A 19,457-nucleotide genomic window follows, 5' to 3' on the forward strand; every position below is an offset into this window, starting at 1 on the left:
AAAAAGTTTTATGGACTGATGAACCAAGGTAGAACTTTCTGGGCATAATTCTATAAGATATGTTTGGTGAACAAACAAGATTTATCTTATGACTTAAAGAACACCACACCCATGGTGAAGCCTGGTGGTAGCAGCATCATGCTATGGGGCTGCTTCTCTTCAGCTTGGACTGGAGCTGTAGTCAAGAAGAAGGGAATCATTTATAGCTCCAAATACCAATCTATTTTGGCACAAAACCTGTAGTCTACTGTTAGACAGCTGAAGAGGAAGAAAATTTTCACTTTCCAGCAACAACTCAAAGCACAAATCAAATTCAACAAAGGAACAACTTCAGAAGATGATGACAGTTTTGGAATGGCCCAGAGCCCCTATCTAAATCATATTGAAAACCTGTGGAATGATTTGAAGAGGGCAGTGCACAGATTCCCTAACAGTTTGATATATCTATGGCATTTTTACAAGGGAGAGTAGAATAAAATTGCCAAATCAAGATGTGCTAAGTTGAGAGATTCTTCCCCCAAAATACTGAATGTTGTATTACTAGCAAAAGTTTCTTTAACAAAGTATTAGTTTATGGGTGTCCAACCAGGTTATTGTAAGTTGTTTTTCTTCTTCTTCTTCTTTCCCCTAAAATGTTTCTATTTTTCTTTCATTTGAAGTTTGTTGTTTGCTATATCAAATTAAAGGTGGAAAAAGATCTGACATGATTTGTCTTGGTTTCATTTTTGTACTTTACAAAAACCTCCAATTTAAACAGGGGTGTGTAGACCCTTTATATCCACGCTATGTTCCACGAACACACAACTTGAAAGCACTTCTTAGTAAAATCTTCAGGCTTGGGCATATTAAAGAAATAGCTCAACTGAAACCAAGGGAGTGCTAATTGCTCTCTTCTGCATACATGATTTAACAGACACCCTCGATTGGTTAGTGTCACTGTGATTGACAGTGGAGAAAGAGTAATACCACCCCTCCCACCCAAAGAGCACTGTCAGTTATGTGTTCTCAAATTTCTGGTCTTAGATGGCTGTGACATTGCTTGGATTCAAACTCTCAATCAGTAGGAGTAACACTTTTTCTTTTGTTCTGTTTGGAAGCTCCTGTTGTCCATTTCTATAAATGTGTCATTCAGTGCCAGACATCACATAAGTGCGTCTGTTCGAGATACTAAACAACTCAACATGGTTTGAGGTGACTGTGTGATGCTGACATTGAGTTTTCACTTTGATAAACTGGCACCTATAAAATTCTCTTACTTGTTGGGTATATTAGTTTTATAGTTGCAGTATAAACCTAAGCAAACTGGAATATTCCTTTAAAATCATATACACAGTCTACCTCCTCCAACATTTTCATACATGTTTGCAGCCAAAAGACAACAAAGACCACATTAATGTCATCGGTTGTGTGTGTGTGTGTTCCTCACATTGTCTCCTGTAGATTGCAATGATAAAGGTAGCAGCTGGCAGGATGGCTTGTAAGGTGGTGGACTGTGCCATTCAGGTCCACGGGGGTGCAGGAGTATCTGATGACTTCCCCCTTGCACAGATGTGAGTAGGAAGGTCTAAAGATCTCTCAGATGTTTTTGGTGGTATTAAAGTTTCACTAATGGTCTAGCATGCCACTTTACCAGAATTTGCTATAATTTACCAGAATGAAGCAAGATATGAAGGGGAAAAATTTAACACATTAATTGTATGTTCAAAAAGTTGACTAGTCTCTCAAACAATTGACACTAGGGTAGGGCAGTGTATTTTAATAAAGTTAGCTAAAGCTAAAGCATTACAGGATAGGTAGTGGCTACACTGGCAGCAATGCTGTCCATTATTCATTTTCGATTTTGTTTTTAGTATATATTTTTTAATCTGTAATTTAGTGTACAGATATTTAGTGTAGGTCTAGTTGGTTTTAGTAGGTTTACTTCTTTAGACAATGACTGTAAATAAATATTTTCATGTGTTTTTTTATAGCGTTCTTAAAAGGAAATTTGTACAGTTTTCATGTTTTGATTTCATAAATATTTGTTTGTGGCTTACCAAAGCTTTTCAAGCTTCACAATTATAGCATTTAGCAGACACTCTTACCCACAGCCACTTACAGAAGTGCTTTGAAGTCTCTGTCAATAAATACAGTATCTCACAAAAGTGAGTATACCCCTCACATGCAAAATGCCCCAGAGCATAACATCAATAATTTTGCCACTTACATTAATTATTCTTCTAAAAAGAAGTTGTTATGAGAGAATTTTGTTAGGGGAAAGGTAGCTTGAGTTTAAAATTTGAATAATTGGGCCTATTTTATCAATCTCTTACTAAAGTTGTGTGTAAATGTTTGCGTAAGCCAAACTGATCAAAAAATTTCCACCAGATTTACAAGTTTTATAATTGCTGATTTTCTTCAAACTTTCTTGTGCATGTTGATCACCTATAAAGTGCAAAGCACATTCCCGACACAGGTCATTTGCATGTAGTGACACCACCAAGACTCCATAAAATGTGAAGCTCAGAGCGGACTGGATGTACGAATGACTATAAACTATGAAAGAGAAGGAAGAAGTGGAAGTTATTTTGGCGCACATCTATGCCAGGAAACATATTTAGCAGTGTAACAGCACCTCAGAAAGTCAACATTTAGAGACAAATTACAGAAAAGTTGAATTAGGTGTGAAGTAAAGTGAGGTGACAAGAAAATGGAGAAAAAAAGACCTACAATGTACATAGGCAATTATGGACACAGAGCATTGCACACAGAGAAACTGCAATTTCAAAATTGTTTAAAGTGTCTTTGCCAAACTTCTGGAAGTGTTGCAAAGCATTAAAAGTGCATGTCATGGCAAATAGAACCAATTTAAAAGCCAGCTTCTGTCAGTCGAGGTGTTTGTTTACTGCTTACAGTTTTGCACAGACAGACCGTCCGATCCTCTGTTTATACAGTGACATTTTTTTTGTCATTATTGAATGACTGCTTTTATTTGTCTTAATTTATGGGTTTGTGTTTCTTTATTTTTCATATTCTTTAATTAATGCCAGTAATATAAAAGGATTGGTTTTCACAAAATTTTCTGGATGAGGATGTGTTTTTGGTAGAAACTCCAAAGCACCTCTGTAAGTGGCTCTGGATAAGGGTGTTTGCTAGATGCTGTAAATGTATGAAGAGTGAGCAATTTAAAATCAACAGTATATTCCATATATAGAAGTGCAGTAATCCATGCAAATTATATAAACCAATCAATCAGGGTTTACATTAGTTAGTATTCTTATGCATAAATTTACACACACTCAGAAGCATGAGTAGAATACAAATGTTTTTCTGAAGATTTTCATGAATACCATTCTTGTGAAAACGATCCTACAGAGCAAATTACAAGTTAATCCGTTCCTGTCCAGCTTAATAAATGAGGTCTGCTGTGTGTTTATTTTATGCAGTTATTTTTGTACATTGTCAGTATTGTGTGGCACAAGAGAAATGGTTTTGTTGTGTCAGATGTATAGTTAAAATGTGTAAATTACACACTAAGGTTATGTGTTTGTGTGTAGGTATACATATGCACGAACTCTGCGTCTAGCTGATGGTCCTGACGAGGTTCATCTGTCCTCCATCGCCCTAATGGAGCTCAGGGATCAGCTCAAACGAATTCCCGCTAAACTTTAAACTAACCACTACTGAAAACTTATGAAAACTTAATTCACTTTAGTCAAATTATATTACTCAGCATAAAATTCATAATTCTTTACTAATATAAGTAATTTATTCATATTGGCTTAAAGCATTGTAATGATAATGCAGATACAGTGGGCCCCAACAGAAGCAAGAGAAAATGCTTCTATTTTACATTCTTTTCAAATTAAATACAAAAATTTTCATTACAAATTTATATTATTGACCACAACGGAGTGTTGTCTGAACAATAGAAGAGATTAGGTGTGAAGAAAATCTGACCATTTGTGCAACGAAGTAAACATGATCAATATCCCAAACTTGCTTACATTTAAATAGGGCCCTAGAAAGAGTACAGACTCTGAAATATTAAATATTCAAGATATTGAAAATTTACTTTCTTTATTTTAAATATTTGAAAATTCTAAAAAAGAAAAAAAAAAGTCAATCATGTGGCATTAGCACAATGCATAAAATCATGCAGATACAAGTCAAGAGCTTTAATTAATGTTCACATCAAACATCAGAATGGGGAAAGAATGTGATCTCTGATACGTTAACCATTTAAACTGGACAGTTGAAGATTAGGGAAAAAAAATAAATAAATCACCTGAACTTTTTCCATTCTTTAACTGACCAGTTTCGCAACTCTGTGATAGCCTCACATTCTTGCTCTTGGCTGACAGAAGTGGAACACGGTGTGGTCTTCTGCTGTTGTGTTGTTCTGTTGTGTTTATAACCACAGTTATAAAGAGTGATTATATGAGTTACTATATCCTTACTGGCAACTCAAACTAATCTGGCCATTTTCCTCTGATCTCTCTTATCAGCAAGGCATTTCCACAGACACTGTTGCTCACGCAATGCTTTCACCATTCTGTGAAAACTCTAAAGACAGTTGTGTGTGAAATTCCTTGGAGATCAGTAGTTTCTGACCTACTGAAGCTAGCCCATCTGGCACCAACAACCATGCCATGATCAAAGTCACAGAGGTCACACTTTCTTCATTCCGATGTTTTTTATGTAAGCATTAACTGAAGCTCTGGACCTGTATCTGCATGATTTATTTTATTTTATTTTTTTGCATTGCGCAGCGACCACCTGATTGTCTGATCAGATAACTGCATGAATGTGCAGATGTTCCTATTAAAGTGGATAGTGAGTGTGTGTGTGTGTGTGTGTGTGTGTGTGTGTGTGTGTGTGTGTGTGTGTGAGTGTGTGTGTATATAGACCAATCAGCCATAACATTAAAACCAATTGCCTAATATTGTGTAGGTCCCCCTTGTGCCCCCAAAACAGTTCTGACCTGTCAAAGCATGGACTCCACAAGACCTCTGAAGGTGTGCTGTGGTATCTGGCCCCAAGATGTTAACAGCAGATCCTTTAAGTCTTATAGGTTGCTAGTTGGTGCCTCTATGGATCGAACTTGTTTGTCCAGCACATCCCACAGATGCTCTATCAGATTGAGATTTGGGGAATTTGGTGGCCAAATCAACACCTTGAAATCAGTTGTTTGATATCCATGAGAGCAGAGTTTTTTTGTGATTATAACCTTTTGATCCTTTGTTGAAAAACAATCAATGCATCATTTTACATTTACCAATACTAGAATAGCCTAATGAAAAGCCTACAGTGTTGATCAATACAACCAATATAAATATTACAGTATAAAATCTTGTGATAATAAACAGATTCCGCAACTGTGCAAATGTGATGTGCTTATAGAAATAAATATGTAACCGGTCCTTTTCAGATCACTGATGACTCAAAAACTGTGAATAAAAATAAAAATAATAATTGAATTGTTTTAGAATATAAAGCTCTCTTTAAATCTATAATTGCATGCTGAATCTCTGGAAAAGTAAAGCTCATTAGTTAATGTTCTGTGCTGGTTAGCAGGATGTTGTGAGAAAGTACATCTGCCAGAAAACCACTGTTAGACCCTCAGGTAAGATCTTAACCCTTAACTGCTATGTGCTTGGACTGTATCCTGCCATACCTGTAAGTCACTTTAGATTAACCTGACTCTCAAATAAATGAGAAATAAATGGAAATTAAAGGAAAATTAAAGTAAAAAAGAATATGAAGTTCATGAAATGAAAGTATGTGGAACCTAAGTCCTCATAGTGGTAGAAATGTGCATAAATTTTTGAGGTCCCTATGAAGAATTGTCCCTATGTGCAAGAATTGCAGCATTTATTTAAAAAAAAAAAAAAAATTAATTAAATTAGCCTTAGTAAAAGGTACAGGTGCATAGTACAAGTCAATTGAATGATTCCATAAAAATAGTATTGAGATGCATTAGCTTACCAAATTTTTTTTTTTTTTAAATTGACATAAATTTGTGAACTGTTTATTTTCAGTATATATATTTTATTAGCTGGTCTTTTGCACAAAAACAAGTGCATTTTATTTAAAATAAAAAGAGCCAAGCATAACAGAGCTTAGGGTTATGTGTTAGTGTAGCATTAGTTCCACTAAGGAATATGCATCAGTGAAAATGCTCCACAAAAATGTAAATACAGTGTGTGTGTGAGAGAGAGAGAGAGAGAGAGAGAGAGAGAGAGAGAGAGAGAGAGAGAGAGATCTTCGGACAGTACATATGTTTGCCCAAATTTTACTCACACAAAGTCATGAGTCAATTCGGGTTAAGAGGTAAGTGATGTCATGTGTAGCTGGAGAACCATTTAAATAGTTCTTTGCTTATTTATTTTGTCTGATTTGGTCTCTCTCTCTCTCTCTCTCTCTCTCTCTCTCTCTCTCTCTCTCTCTCTCTCTCTCTCTCTCTCTCTCTCACTAAATTACTTTCTCTTGAGTTAACACAATTGAGCACCGAATGTTTGGCTACTTTAATACAAGACATCGCTCACTATTTGAAGTTTGTTTGATATAATGAATGTTTAATCAGCAGTGATTAAAGTCAGAATCTGACACCAGACCAGAAAATATTCTTGAAAAGTACTTTATATAGAGCTGCACCATTTAGTATATTAAAAACACAAAGAATCTTTTTTTTTATAAAGGTTTTAGAAACACTTTCATTTAAATATACAGGAATAAATGTTTTAAGCAGGGTATTTGATTACTACAACCTGACATTATGGAGGTTTGAGTAGCACTTATTCTGATGGCTTGATTTACAAATACAAAATGTTCTACAGAAAATATCTCCTGCGTTTGTGGATCAGTAGGCCCAAATTCTGCAAAAACAAACAAACAAAAAAAAACGTATGCACTATAAAAGAGTAATTGAGTACTTGATCTCTTCCAGTGTCCTATAAATGCTGTGTTTTTCTGTATGAATGTTTGTGTTTTCTTGTATTTTACCATTTTATCAGTTGGTTGCTGGCATTTTCCAAACAATATACACAATAATACCTTAAGGATTACAGTGAATTTGTCCAAATCAGGCTTTACCTTGGACAAAGCCTTAAAGATTTGCATACAATAAATCTTATAAAAGCCATATTAGAGCAAAAACTGACTTTTACTCAACATCTCCACTATTTTTTAATGACTTTAAAGCATAAAAAACCATCAAGAAACACCTTAAATGAAGCACATAAGTGAACAGATGGACAAAATATAGATTATCTAAATATATGCATCCCTATATTTGCCTTTGGATTCTTTTGACTTTCTCCCTACGAACATCCCGTCTCATGAGCAGACTGCAACTTTTGTGTTCTTCTTCCTGGTCACACTTCTGGGCCTCTGCTTCACTGTCTAAAACAGTAATATTCACGTTCAGTTGTGTAGTCATTTCTGTTTCTATATTTTAACTGCAAGTCCATGTGTTCTGTGAGCTTCCTCTTAAAACAGAAAATTATTCAATCACATACTGTTGCTGTAAGTAACTAGGGTTATGTTTATGGTCATAGGTCTAGACAGATCTAACAGATTCTTTTACACCACCATTTCAGTTCATGATTGGTAAGTGTTGTGAAATATAATAGAATGTATTTGTATGTGTGATGAATAAAGTGTTGCTTCTACCATTCTAGAAGGCATGGCCGGATCAGCAGCAACCCCAGCATGCCTTCGAGCTCTCACAACCTGTAACAGAAATATCCAAAAAATAAATTTGAAATATCCAAAGAAAGAAATATCCAAAAAATAAATTTGGCACGTCAACATTTATACATGACATGCTGAAAGAGATATGCGGAGTGTTTTTTTTTTTTTATTAACCTCAGTGAACTGAAATAAAAACGTTCCGATGAAATTATTCTGCACAACCTCATCTGTTTACCATAGCAAAGGATGCTCATTTCCTGTTCCCAGAAAGACATTTCTGCTACCACATAACACATTAGCTCTATATATCTGTAGGACAGTGAGACTCTACATCTGAGAAACACCATCCCAGCCAACTGAGAGCACCCTCAGCCAAGTACTATTTGTTGTGGATGCATTTTCCATTTCCCAGTTGTGAAAATCTTGCTATATAAACCCCTATCTCATGCTCATGTTATCATTGGTGTCACGATCTCGCCGGCAGAGGTAGCTGTGGAGACAACGTGCACGAGCACTGGGAAAGCACGTGTTCGAAGTGCACATGAACGCTAAGTCTGTTTCCTATGGACACGTGCCTTTTGTTTTGGTTCTCTTCCAGTTCAGGTATTGGTTGATATTCGAGGGTGTGTCATGATTGGTCCCAGCTGTCTGTATTCAGGGGTAATTGTGACTGGTTATTTAAACCCCTCGAGTTGGTGTGCACGTCACGCGGTATTAGAGTATAGACTAATAAAGACTGATGGGTGTAATGGCGCCACGCGGTAAAGTTCCATGTCCTGTCTTGTTCCTTAGTTCATGCCATGGTTAAATGAGAGTTTGATGCCATAGTTAGATGAGTGTTTCCTGCCTGAGTTAAATGAGTGTTCATGCCTGAGTTAAACGAGTGTTTCAAGTCATAGTCTGGTTTTAAGTTTTGTGCTTCATGCTTCAGTTCTAGTTTTATGTTTAGACCTTGTTTCCCCCCTCCTTGGGTGTTGCCTTAAGTCTAAATAAAGACATTACTCCTGCGTTTACTTCCTGTCCAAGTGTCTTTTCATAACAATTGGCAAGTTTAAGCCATACCCATTAAAATGTGAGCATTTTCTTGTGTCTCACTGTGCCTTTGATTTCTGCAGATATTTAGATTAAAGGTCTCGGTGATTGGATTTTCTTATGCATCTGACTAGGCATTTTTTTCCACAGATCTCTTGATGATAATATGGTACCTACTGATGAATTAACGGTTAGAGTAAAAGGTAACGTTTAGGATCATATTTGGGTTCATTGCCATAGATACATACTTGCAGAGGACTGTTTTGTGTTTTGTGATTGAGCAGTGAATAACTGCCCACTCGTGACCTAAGAGGCACTGGTCTTCTGTTCAGATGACGCCTTGATCTGTCAGCCTGAAACAGTAAAAAAAAACAGTATAATAGATGTTCATCTTTTTTATTTCAGATGCACACACAAACAAACACACACCTGAATTAGAGTGTTGGGGAAACCCTTGGCTGTAAAGGCTCCTGGTAGGTTGGCTTGGCTCTGATGAGCTCCTCTCTCATGGTCTGAGTTTGTCTGCCTCAAAAACCTTAACTGAAATAAATACAGGTTATTTTTATCTCATGGTTACTTTTAGCTACCATGTTTCTTTTAGAGAAAACATGCAAACATTGTATAAACTAAAGACAGTAGAGCCATATCTCATCATTCTCAAACAATTTTACCAATACGCATATACCAAAATCTTTGCTCATGAGTATGTTGGTTTGGTGTAATTATGCCAAAGTAGTTATCACATGGTGTAAGCATCCATTCAAATCAAATAACAGTAGAGTTAGATTTGTTAAATGTACCATAAATCAGTAGGTATAGCTCTAAATGTGCTAAACGTCATGTTCATGTCAAGGTGGTTTATTCAATGTATTAGGGTTATAAGAAATTCTTTAAAAATCTTTGTTTAAAAACCATCAGATAGGCTCTTAAATATTATGAAATTTAACATTCAAGGATGATAGGTGTTCTTCTGCCTAATACCCTCCTCCCACACTCCCACATCCCCCAGTACATTAAAAAGTAAGGTTTTTTTGTTTGTTTGTTTTCCTTAAAATTTACACCAAACAAGAATACACTTGGTGTTTTATTACCCTCATTTAATTGAAGTGAAGAAAGATAATTATAGATAAATAAATAGCACATTATTATATCCCCATAATAATGTTGGATAGAAGCAGCTATTAAATGAAATGTAATAAATCTATCTTGATCAGATTGAGCACTAAGAAATGCTGCACTTTGGTGATTATCATACATAACTTCATAATATATGTCAGGCCTTCTAACAGATATATATATATAAAAAAAAATACAGTCGTGAAAAAATAAGTACACCTCATGGAAATTGTTGGCTTTTTACATTTTTTTTATTATTATTTTTATTTATTTTATTTTTTTTTTACATATTTGTACAAGCGATTATTTGATCATGTTTGAATCAGTGCCTATTAATAAAGTTGAAATACTTGAAGTAAACCACAAGGAAAAAATTATTTTTCAATCATTTATTCAACAGAAATATAAATACATGTGATATTCTTGTGTGGAAAAAGTAAGTACATTTCAGGTGGCCTCAGAAGCTAATATTGCCCCCTTTAGCAGAAATAACACCGGTCCATGACATCGGCTTGCTGAAATTTTTGCTCCATCTTTGCTCCTCTATCTCTGTCGCTTATTAGGGTACTGCCATTGGTTGATCAGGCTATCCATCATCCATGACGTTGACGGAAGTAGCCAGTTGCATCCAGTGACCCAAGTATAAAGACCCGGAAGAAGAGGTTGTTCTTTTCTGAGTTGTTGATCCTGTTGCTAGATCGCTATTCTCTTTTGTTTACTCTGTGGGTGTATTTTTTCCGTTTCCTGTGTTTATTTGTTTATTAGTAACTTTTGTAAATGAGTTTTTCTTGGCTTTGGCTATTTATGGCTGTTATTCCTGTTATTTACTTTCATGTGTGGAGTTGGTGGACATCTTTCCTGTAGTTCGTGCTACACCAGACTGAGGAGAAGCGAACAGGGAAATACATCACGTGACTTACATATTACATGTAGAGTCCGTTGATGTTAAATACACTAGGTTAGGTAAATACAATCGGTAAATTACACCCCATGTAATTTTGGTTTGGTAGCGGGAGTAATGGTAGTCAAGGCATGTTGCATGCTGAAGATGTTTAGTTATTTCCTTTCAGTTCCAGTTAGATTACAGAGGGGAGGAGGGGACTATTTACATGTGTTTTGGTTTTGTTATTTTCTTTGGTTTAACACCGCTTGTGTTCCTTTTCCCTGTGTTTCATTTTGTTTTAATTACTACCTTATGAATATTGTATGTATACTTATTTTCCCTTTGATTTTCTTCTTTGCGCTAAATAAGTTGTTACACTTTTCCAGCATTTACTTTGATTTCCTTGTATCAGTTTATCAGCAGCCGGTGTTCAGAGTGATAATACTCTAATCTGGAAAGTTCTTTCAATTTTATGTCTACGTCTCCCTCATTAGACCTTTAGGCCAGCTTAGGGGGTGTAACATAACGTGGGGGCTTGTCCAGGATTCTGTTCTCGTTATTGGGAAAGTTCCTGGTTCCAGGATAGTTTTTCCAGTGACTTTGAGGACGCTGTTATGGACTAATACATGTGTACATGGAGTACAGAGGTTAGTGCTTAGGTTAGTGGCTCTGTGTGTGTGTGTTCCTACCAATTGTTAGTGTTTTGTAAGCATTATGATGTCTGCTAATGTGCTCAGCTTTATTGAAAACCCATCCCTAGATATTTGTGAGAAATGTCATAAGGATGCACTATTGTCAATAGCTGACCACTTCCACATCGCTGTTAGTCAGCAATTATTGGAAAGGAAATTTAAAATTGTTGTTTTAGACAAACTTTTGGAATTACAAGTTCTAGCTCTGCCTGCAGAGACTAGCAAAGCAGAATAAATTAATGAGGATGTGCAACCATGTGAAAACACTAAGGCGGGAGATGAAGGGACCAGGCTTGCCAATGTGGAGGCTGATGCCGAAGCCAGAGTAGGTTTGCTCCCATTTGAGCGATTTTCTCCGACCACGCTGGTTTCTAGAGGGGAGCCACAACTAAAGATTTGTGCCTACCGACTCCGCATGGAAGCGGAGGAGAGAGCACAAGTTCAAAAAGCTGATGATCTGCGGCTCGAAGTTCGTAGGATTGATATTCAAGCTGACAAAGAAGTGCAACTGAGCCAGTTGGAGATAGAATGGGGAAGTCCTTGTCTGTACCCACTGGCTAGTTCACTTATGAATCAGTGTCTAAAGAGGCACCAGTGTGTGGTTGTGCTTTTGATGTAAGTAAAAACATTCAACTGGTGCCATTATTCAGAAAGACGGAAGTGGACATTTATGGGGGGGTATTTGAGAGAGTTTCTGTTTCATTGAACTGGCCAAAGGATGTATGGTGATTGTTGTTAAAATGTCGGCTCATGTGGAAGGCGATGAAAGTGTTCTTTACCTTGTCTATGGAAGATAGCTTCTATTATGAGAAGGTGAAAGCAACAATTTTTACATGTGTATGAGTTAATACCGGAAGCTTACAGACAGAAGTTTAGAAGTCATAAGAAGGGTAGTAACCAGACGTTTGTTGAGTTTGCATGTGAAAAAGGAATGTTATTCGATAAGTGGTGTGTTTTGAGTAAGGTTGATATTTTTTCTTCTTCACAGGAATTAATGTTCCTTAAAGATTTCAAAGTGTTTGCCTGAATGCATCGTCATTTAAATGAGCAGAAAGTCACAAAATTGGCTACAGCTGCAGTATTAGCTGATGAATTTGTGTTAACACATTTTTTTAGTACTACCGGCTGTGACAGAAAAAGTCCCGCGGTTTTTCTCATGCAAATCGCTCCAGTTAAAAGCAGAGTAGAACAGGCCAGAGAAAGATGTGAATGTTTCTACTGTCACAAGTTTGGTCATGTAATTGCAGATTGCTTGGTACTAAAGAAAAGAAACAAGGTTCAAACATCAAAGCTCATTGTGTTTGTGAAAACAGTTCATGGGTCTCAGATTGACCCTGTATATCAACCCTTCCTGTTGAAAGGTTTTGTATCTTTCAGTGGTAAACTTGATGATGATCAAATGGAAATCCAGGTGTTGCGTGACACTGGAGCAGCGCAGTCTTTCATCTGTGGGCATGTGTTGCCTATTATGGTAACACTTTCTATGAAGCCCATGCTTATAATGAATTATAGCCCCATTTATAATTATTTATAAGCACGTATTACTGCTCTATAAACACATTTATAACGAAACATAAAGACCTATACTTGGTTATAACAACAGTTATAGCTACATTTATATTATTATAATTACTTATAAATGATACACTTGATTTTTCAGTGCCCATGCTCATAATGCATTGTATACCAATTTATAAATATTAGTTAGTCAGTCTTATGGTTCCATTAATGTATTCATAAAATTTGTATGTATTCATAAAATCATTTTTATGTTATTATATTATAGTTGACTGATTAGTAATACAGATCTATTTCTGTCCAATAAGTGAATTATTTTATATTGTTGTTGATAGTTGTGTGTCTTATAAATACTTATTGTGAGCTATAATACAATTACTAACTTTTATAAATGCATCATTGATGGCTTTAAGTAAAGGATGTAGTTTCCATAATGCAAATGTTAAGAAATCATGAAGATGTGCTTATTACACAAATAGAACATCTCCAGATGGCATAAACCACCAACAAAATACACAACAAAATATATCCAAATGTCACAAAATGATACTTGAAACTCTTAGCTACAAAATGTGCAATTTCACAAATAAAAAGTTTGAAACTTACTCATCTGATTTAGTCTTTACTGAAATCAGCACCAGAGCCTGTCACATATGTAATATAGGCATGCAGAAGGTTCTGTTTCCACCTCCTATGACATAGACGTGGGATGATTTTAGGAGGCAAAAATAACTTTACAACAATTATGAAAGTGCAAAATTTAAACTAGTATATGCAAAACATGAACAAATGTGCAAAAAACCTGAATAAAAAAAAAATCATGAGTCAGAGTCTAGTGCACATCATTGAGTTTGGCTGTCCTTGACATTATCCCAACTCAGTGAAACAAAGATGGTCCATTATAGTACACAAGAACACATCACAAGACCTGCATTTGTAAATAGTCTTGCTATACTTCTTCCTTTGAAGACAGTACACAGTGTTTTCTCCCAGCTGAGGCTTTGTCTCTCTTGAGCTGTTGAATTGTCACTGGATAGCATGGCCTCTTCTCTGCCACCCGTGACATGTCTCTGAAAGCTGCAGCCGCCACTGGCTCAGACATGCTGAACTTATGGCTTTACAACTCCCAAAATCCACAATTCTAGATCTTTTGGCTGCCATTCTTTCATCAATGACCAGGTTTTGGTGAGGCTGGTGTTATACCCTGCATGTCAATAAGAGCTGCTTCCTGGTGGGCTTCACATAAAAGAGCCAATCGTAGCCAGTGGTGCCTTTTAGCTGGTCATTCTGCTCATCATCTTTGACATGGCTCTTGTACAGGATATAAAATATTGCCTCAAATCTGTGAATGCCAGGACGGAGGTTTGGAATGGAAAATTATGTAGCTTATTCTTTCTCCTCAAATCTCAAACTCTTGATGACTTTATTAGGCCAAAGTAAAGGACTAGGCCCAGGAATTTGCATATCTTCAGGTTAGTTACAGGACTCCATGGTGTCTACATACCCTTCTGCTTTTACTCTGCATACAAGTTTGTTTTGTTGCAGAGACTGTGGCTTTACAAAAAAAAAAACAAAAAAAAAAAAACTAGAACAGCTCTAGAGAAGTGTACTGCTGATGGCTGTCAAGCTGATATAAAATTATTTTTTTTTAAAAACAACTTAAAAAGATTATAAAAACAACTTAAAAAGATAGTCTGCCTGGTTTTGATGGATGATGTCATATCCTGTTCCTGCCCATATTCGTTTGGTGATGTGCCTACACAGACAGACGTGCTGTACCATGACATTAATGTTAATGGTGCGACCCCAATTATGCAGCACTACTCCTCCACTTGGTCTGAACACATGTCCGTAATAGCTACTGTTTTTCAATGACTTGTGGATGTGTCTTTAACCCCGAATTTGGCCAAATGGGAATTTGTTAAGGCTACAGTGACACATTTGGGTAAGCAGGTGGGGGAGGGTCAAGTCCGCCCTGTGTAGGCAAAGAGCTATTAAGCAGTTTCCTGCACTAGGAAAGGCGGGTTATTACAGAAGCTTTTGTAAGAATTTTTCTTCAGTTGTAAAGCCTCTGACAGACTTACTTAGCCCTGCAAAATTATTTTTTGGTCCCTAGAGAGTCAGAATGTCAAAATGCCAGATACTAGTAAGGGTTTGCTATGTAGTTCTCCAGTGATGTCTGCTACTAACTTTTCACTACCTTTCCAACTAGAGGTGGATGCAAGCACATTTGTAGTAGGTGCTGTTCTTCTTCAGGAGGAATTGGAAGGAATTGATCATTCAATTTGTTATTTCTCTAAGAAATTTAACCCACACCAATATAACTACTCAACGATTGAGAAAGAAGCTTTAGCTTTGTTGCTTGCATTACAGCATTTTGAGGTGTATATTGGCTCTGCCTCATATCCAGTAATAGTTTACACTCATAATTCTCTAACCTTTTGTGTCACATGTACAGTGCCCTCCACTAATATTGGCACCCTTGGTAAATATGAGCAAAGAAGGCTGTGAAAATTTGTCTTTATTGTTTAATCTTTTGATCTTTGGTTAAAAAAAATTCACAAACATACTCCGATCTCATGGATATCAAACAATTGCAAACAAAACACAGGTTTAACCAAAAAAATGATATCTTTGTTAAATATAGGTGTGCAACAATTATTAGCACCCTTTTAGTCTATACATTGTGCAATACTTTGCCAATATAACAGCTTGAGTCTTCTCCTATAATGCCTGATGAGGTTGGAGAATATATGGCAATGGGTCTGAGACCATTTTCCCATACAGAATCTCTCCATATTCTTCAAATTTCGAGGTCCACGCTGGTGGAATCTTCTATCAGTTCACCCCACAGGTTTTCTATGGGTTTCACAGGTTTCTATGGGACTGGGACGACCATGGCAGGACCTTGATTTTGTGGTCCGTAAACCACAAAATAAAAAAATTGTGTTGATTTTGTTTTGGATTATTGTCTTGCTGGAAGATCCAACCACTGTCCATTTTAAGATTTCTGGCGGAGAGGCAGTCAGGCTTTCATGGAGTCCATGATGCCATGTATCCTAACAAAATGTCCAAGACCAGAGGCAGAAAAACAGCCACAAAACTTTAAAGAGCTGTGGAACCATGGACATGTGGCTTTTCCATATTGCTACTTCTCTGTGTGCACCAAAACCACCTCTGGTGTTTATTGCCCAAAAGCTCTATTTTGGTTTCCTCTGACCATAGAACCCGATCCCATTTGAAATTCCAGTAGTGTCTGGCAAACTGAAGATGCTCGAGTTTGTTGTTGGATGAGAGTAGAGGCTTTTTTCTTGAAATCCTTCCAAACAACTTGTGGTGATGTAGGTGAGTTCGGATTGTAGTTTTGGAGACTTTCTGACCCCAAGACACGACTAACTTCTGCAGTTCTCCCGCTGTGATCCTTGGAGATGTTTTGTCCACTCGAACCGTCCTCTTCACAGTGCATGGAGACGATATAGTCACACGTCCAATTCCAGGTTGATTCATAACATTTCCAGTTGACTGGAACTTCTTAATTATTGTTGCCCTGATGGTGGAAATGGGCATTTTCAATGCTTGTGCTATTTTCTTAGACACTTTCCATTTTGTGACGCTCAACAACCTTTTGCTGCACATCATAGCTGTATTCCTCGGTCTTACCCATTGTTATGAATGGGTTTTATAATTAAAATATATATATATATATATATATATATATGTGGGGTTTTTTTTGTGTGTATATTAACATTATGCTGGACGTCTCGTCTTAGCGGTGGGGGTATTACGTACCCCGTTATTGTGGGAAGGTTGTGTGTCGGTTTTTCTGTTGCTTTCTCTCCTCTTCCTTTTTTTCTATTGGTTGCGGCTGTGCTCCTCTATCTCTGTCAATCATTAGGGTACCGCTATTCATCGATCAGGCTGTCCATCATCCAGGACGTTGACGGAAGTGGCCAATTACATTCAGCGATCTGGGTATAAAGCTAGTCAGCGCCAAATATGTCTGCTGTTACTGTGGCCAAACAACTCAATCTTTGATTTGTCAGTCCAGAGCACATTATTCCAAAACGCCTGGCCTTTGAAAATATGCTCATTGGCAAACTGTATTCTTGCCCTAATGTTCTTTTTAGACAGCAAATCTCGTCCTGATTGTAGAATCATACACTTGCACACCAAACATTGGGAGACTTACTAGCAGATCCCGTGATTCAATTTTGAGGTTCTTGGAGACTTCTTTTTGCATTAGACCATCTGTTCTAGGGCTGAATTTACTGGGACGGCCATTCCTGTACAAATTGGCAGTCATTTGAAATCTGTGCCACTTGTAGATGATTTTCCTTACAGTGAAATAATGAATTTAAAATAATTTGGAGATCTTTTTAAATCCTTTCCCAGACCCATAGGCATCCACAACCATTTTTCTGAAGGCCTTGTAGAACTTTTTAGATCTTGGCATCATGTAACCACACACCTCCATTACAAAGGAAACACCAGAGACTAGATGTGAGAGGTTTAATTAGACCAGAAATAAGGTTCCAACTGCACTCCCTAAGCAGGTTCCGATCACTGGCACCCAATATTGAACACCCTATTCTTATTTTATGATGAAGGTGTGTTAAATGTACGGGTGTACTTACTTTTTCCATGTGACTGATCTGTTTTTTTGTTCATTTAAATTGTGAAAATTACTGCAAAATGTCAGTTGTATGTGTCATTTGATAGAGTGTATCACCTTTATTAACAGGCACTAAAGAGGATCAAACTTCAAAGAGGATCACATGTTTGCTTGTCCAAATTATGTAAAAAAAAAAAAAAAAAAAAAATTTCCATGGGGTGTACTTATTTTTTCACATGACTGTAGATACAGCATTTACCCAAACAGATGGTTCAACTTCAAAGTTTGTTCAGCCATCAGACAATTTGTTTTTCACTTGAGGGTTCTACTGTCTCATACCCTGTCTCAATGTTCTGAAAAACAGAAGTGGTGGGTGGACCATGATATTATGCTGAGTGGAAACATTAACAGACCACTGACTCATGGAAAAGCCAAGGAAAGTTGGCACCATTCTGTTCTATTCATGGGTTGTTTTTTTTTGTTTTTTGGTCACCTAGGCTGGTAGAGCTTCAGACACTGCAGGACAGAGAGACATGAGAGACCCACCTCGGCTCCATGTTTGTCATCACTAGTCCTTTTAATGTTTAAATGTTTTCCTGATACCTTAAACTTTTTATGTTCTGCCCTGTTCTGACCACAAGCTCCGCTTTGGCCCTGTGATGCATTTTTGCCGGAAATAAATAGTTGTGGTCGGTTCAATTCAGTTTAACTTTATTGGCTTAGACACCAAAAAAGCAATATTGCCAATGCATTTCAAACATTCTCTGTCATAGGTTTTGATGTCTCCTAATAGAAAATTACAATACACAGAATATTTTTGATGAATTTATATATGCATTCTTAGAAATTCATGTCTGTTTAATGATACTGTATCCTTAATATGTGGAAATATTATACATATCTTAGAGACAATGCTGTGTCATATGATATTCCTAAGAATATTTTTTATTAAACTTTTGATGGTATGCAAAAGTGCTTAGGATATACGACTATTCCAAATGGTATGCATGGTTCAACTACACCGGTAAGGTATTTCTCTTTAGATACATTTTATAGGTATGCATTTCCAAATACAACTTTTCATAGCTAATATATTAGGTTTTACTGTTTCCCACTGGTATATGAATTGTCTAAGAATTTGAAAGCTTAATTTTTTTTTGCCAAAAATCCCACTGTGGCGATGGCTTTTTTTTTTCGACTTACTGCTACCTACAAATAAATTTAGGTATGAGATCAGGAGTATACCTTGTTTTACCATATTTTTCAGTTACAGAAGTTTAGTAATAAACATGATCAAATACAGAATGACATGATACCGTTTTACTAATACTTTATTGCATCCACACATTTACGTGTAGATGAGAGTGAAATCTCAAAATGTATAAAAAGCCCTTACCTTTACCCCTTCACCCAGGCCACTGTCGCAATCCATGCCCCCGTCTGCACAGTCTAGAGTGTGTGTTATCAGGTAGCCTGGCATACACAGCAGAAAAACCCACAATACTGTATTCATTGCTACAAGAGAGTGTGTTTGTGAGAGAGAATAAGTATGGAAGACTGTCTGCTCTACAGTTTTCTCTCTGTGTTTTATACTCCCAGCTCTAATGGAGACCAGATGGGAGACAAGGAGGAGAGGCAATACAAAACACACACACACACACACACACACACGCAGAATCTCAGACAGGCACATATACACATATTGCTCTGACCTCAGGTATTCCGTTACACAGCATATAGCATAAAGACGTGCCCAGAATGTCAGACATGCTTTTTATTTTATGATGCAGACACAAATTGAAGAAACTGGCAGAGTCAACCAGGGTTTTGCTTGAAAGCAAAACAGTGATTACAGCTCGTATGCTGTATTCTTCATGTCCTCCCCACAGAATGTAAAAGGCTGGCACAAACATTTGATGGGGTTTGGAGG

General features: G+C 36.9%; 2 protein-coding genes across 4 annotated transcripts in view; one reads left to right on the plus strand and one right to left on the minus strand.

Annotated features, from left to right (window-relative positions):
* Window positions 1-19,457, plus strand: part of acad11 (acyl-CoA dehydrogenase family, member 11) — a 73,572-nt gene that overhangs the window by 39,104 nt on the left and 15,011 nt on the right. For 2 of the 3 annotated variants that reach the window (XR_001810316.2, XR_001810317.2), the window contains exon 19: window positions 1,441-1,550. Coding sequence is in view for 1 of the 3 variants with exons in the window: in XM_017453426.3 (XP_017308915.1) it covers window positions 1,441-1,550; window positions 3,537-3,651 (225 nt within the window). In the remaining 2 variants the exon portion in view is untranslated. Of the gene's footprint in view, window positions 1-1,440; window positions 1,551-3,536; window positions 5,460-19,457 lie in introns of those variants that run through there. The other variant, XM_017453426.3, reaches the window with a different exon arrangement.
* On the minus strand, window positions 6,537-19,088 carry si:dkey-12l12.1 (uncharacterized). The gene is made up of 5 exons (XM_047150190.2): window positions 18,924-19,088; window positions 9,136-9,246; window positions 8,955-9,059; window positions 7,654-7,713; window positions 6,537-7,383 (listed from the first exon to the last, which is right to left on the minus strand). Exons 1-5 carry the CDS (start codon window positions 19,038-19,040, stop codon window positions 7,318-7,320), a joined length of 459 nt encoding a protein of 152 aa, XP_047006146.1. The 5' UTR covers window positions 19,041-19,088; the 3' UTR covers window positions 6,537-7,317.

Source organism: Ictalurus punctatus, chromosome 23 (genome assembly GCF_001660625.3).
Source record: "Ictalurus punctatus breed USDA103 chromosome 23, Coco_2.0, whole genome shotgun sequence".
NCBI classification, from domain to species: Eukaryota; Metazoa; Chordata; class Actinopteri; order Siluriformes; family Ictaluridae; genus Ictalurus; species Ictalurus punctatus.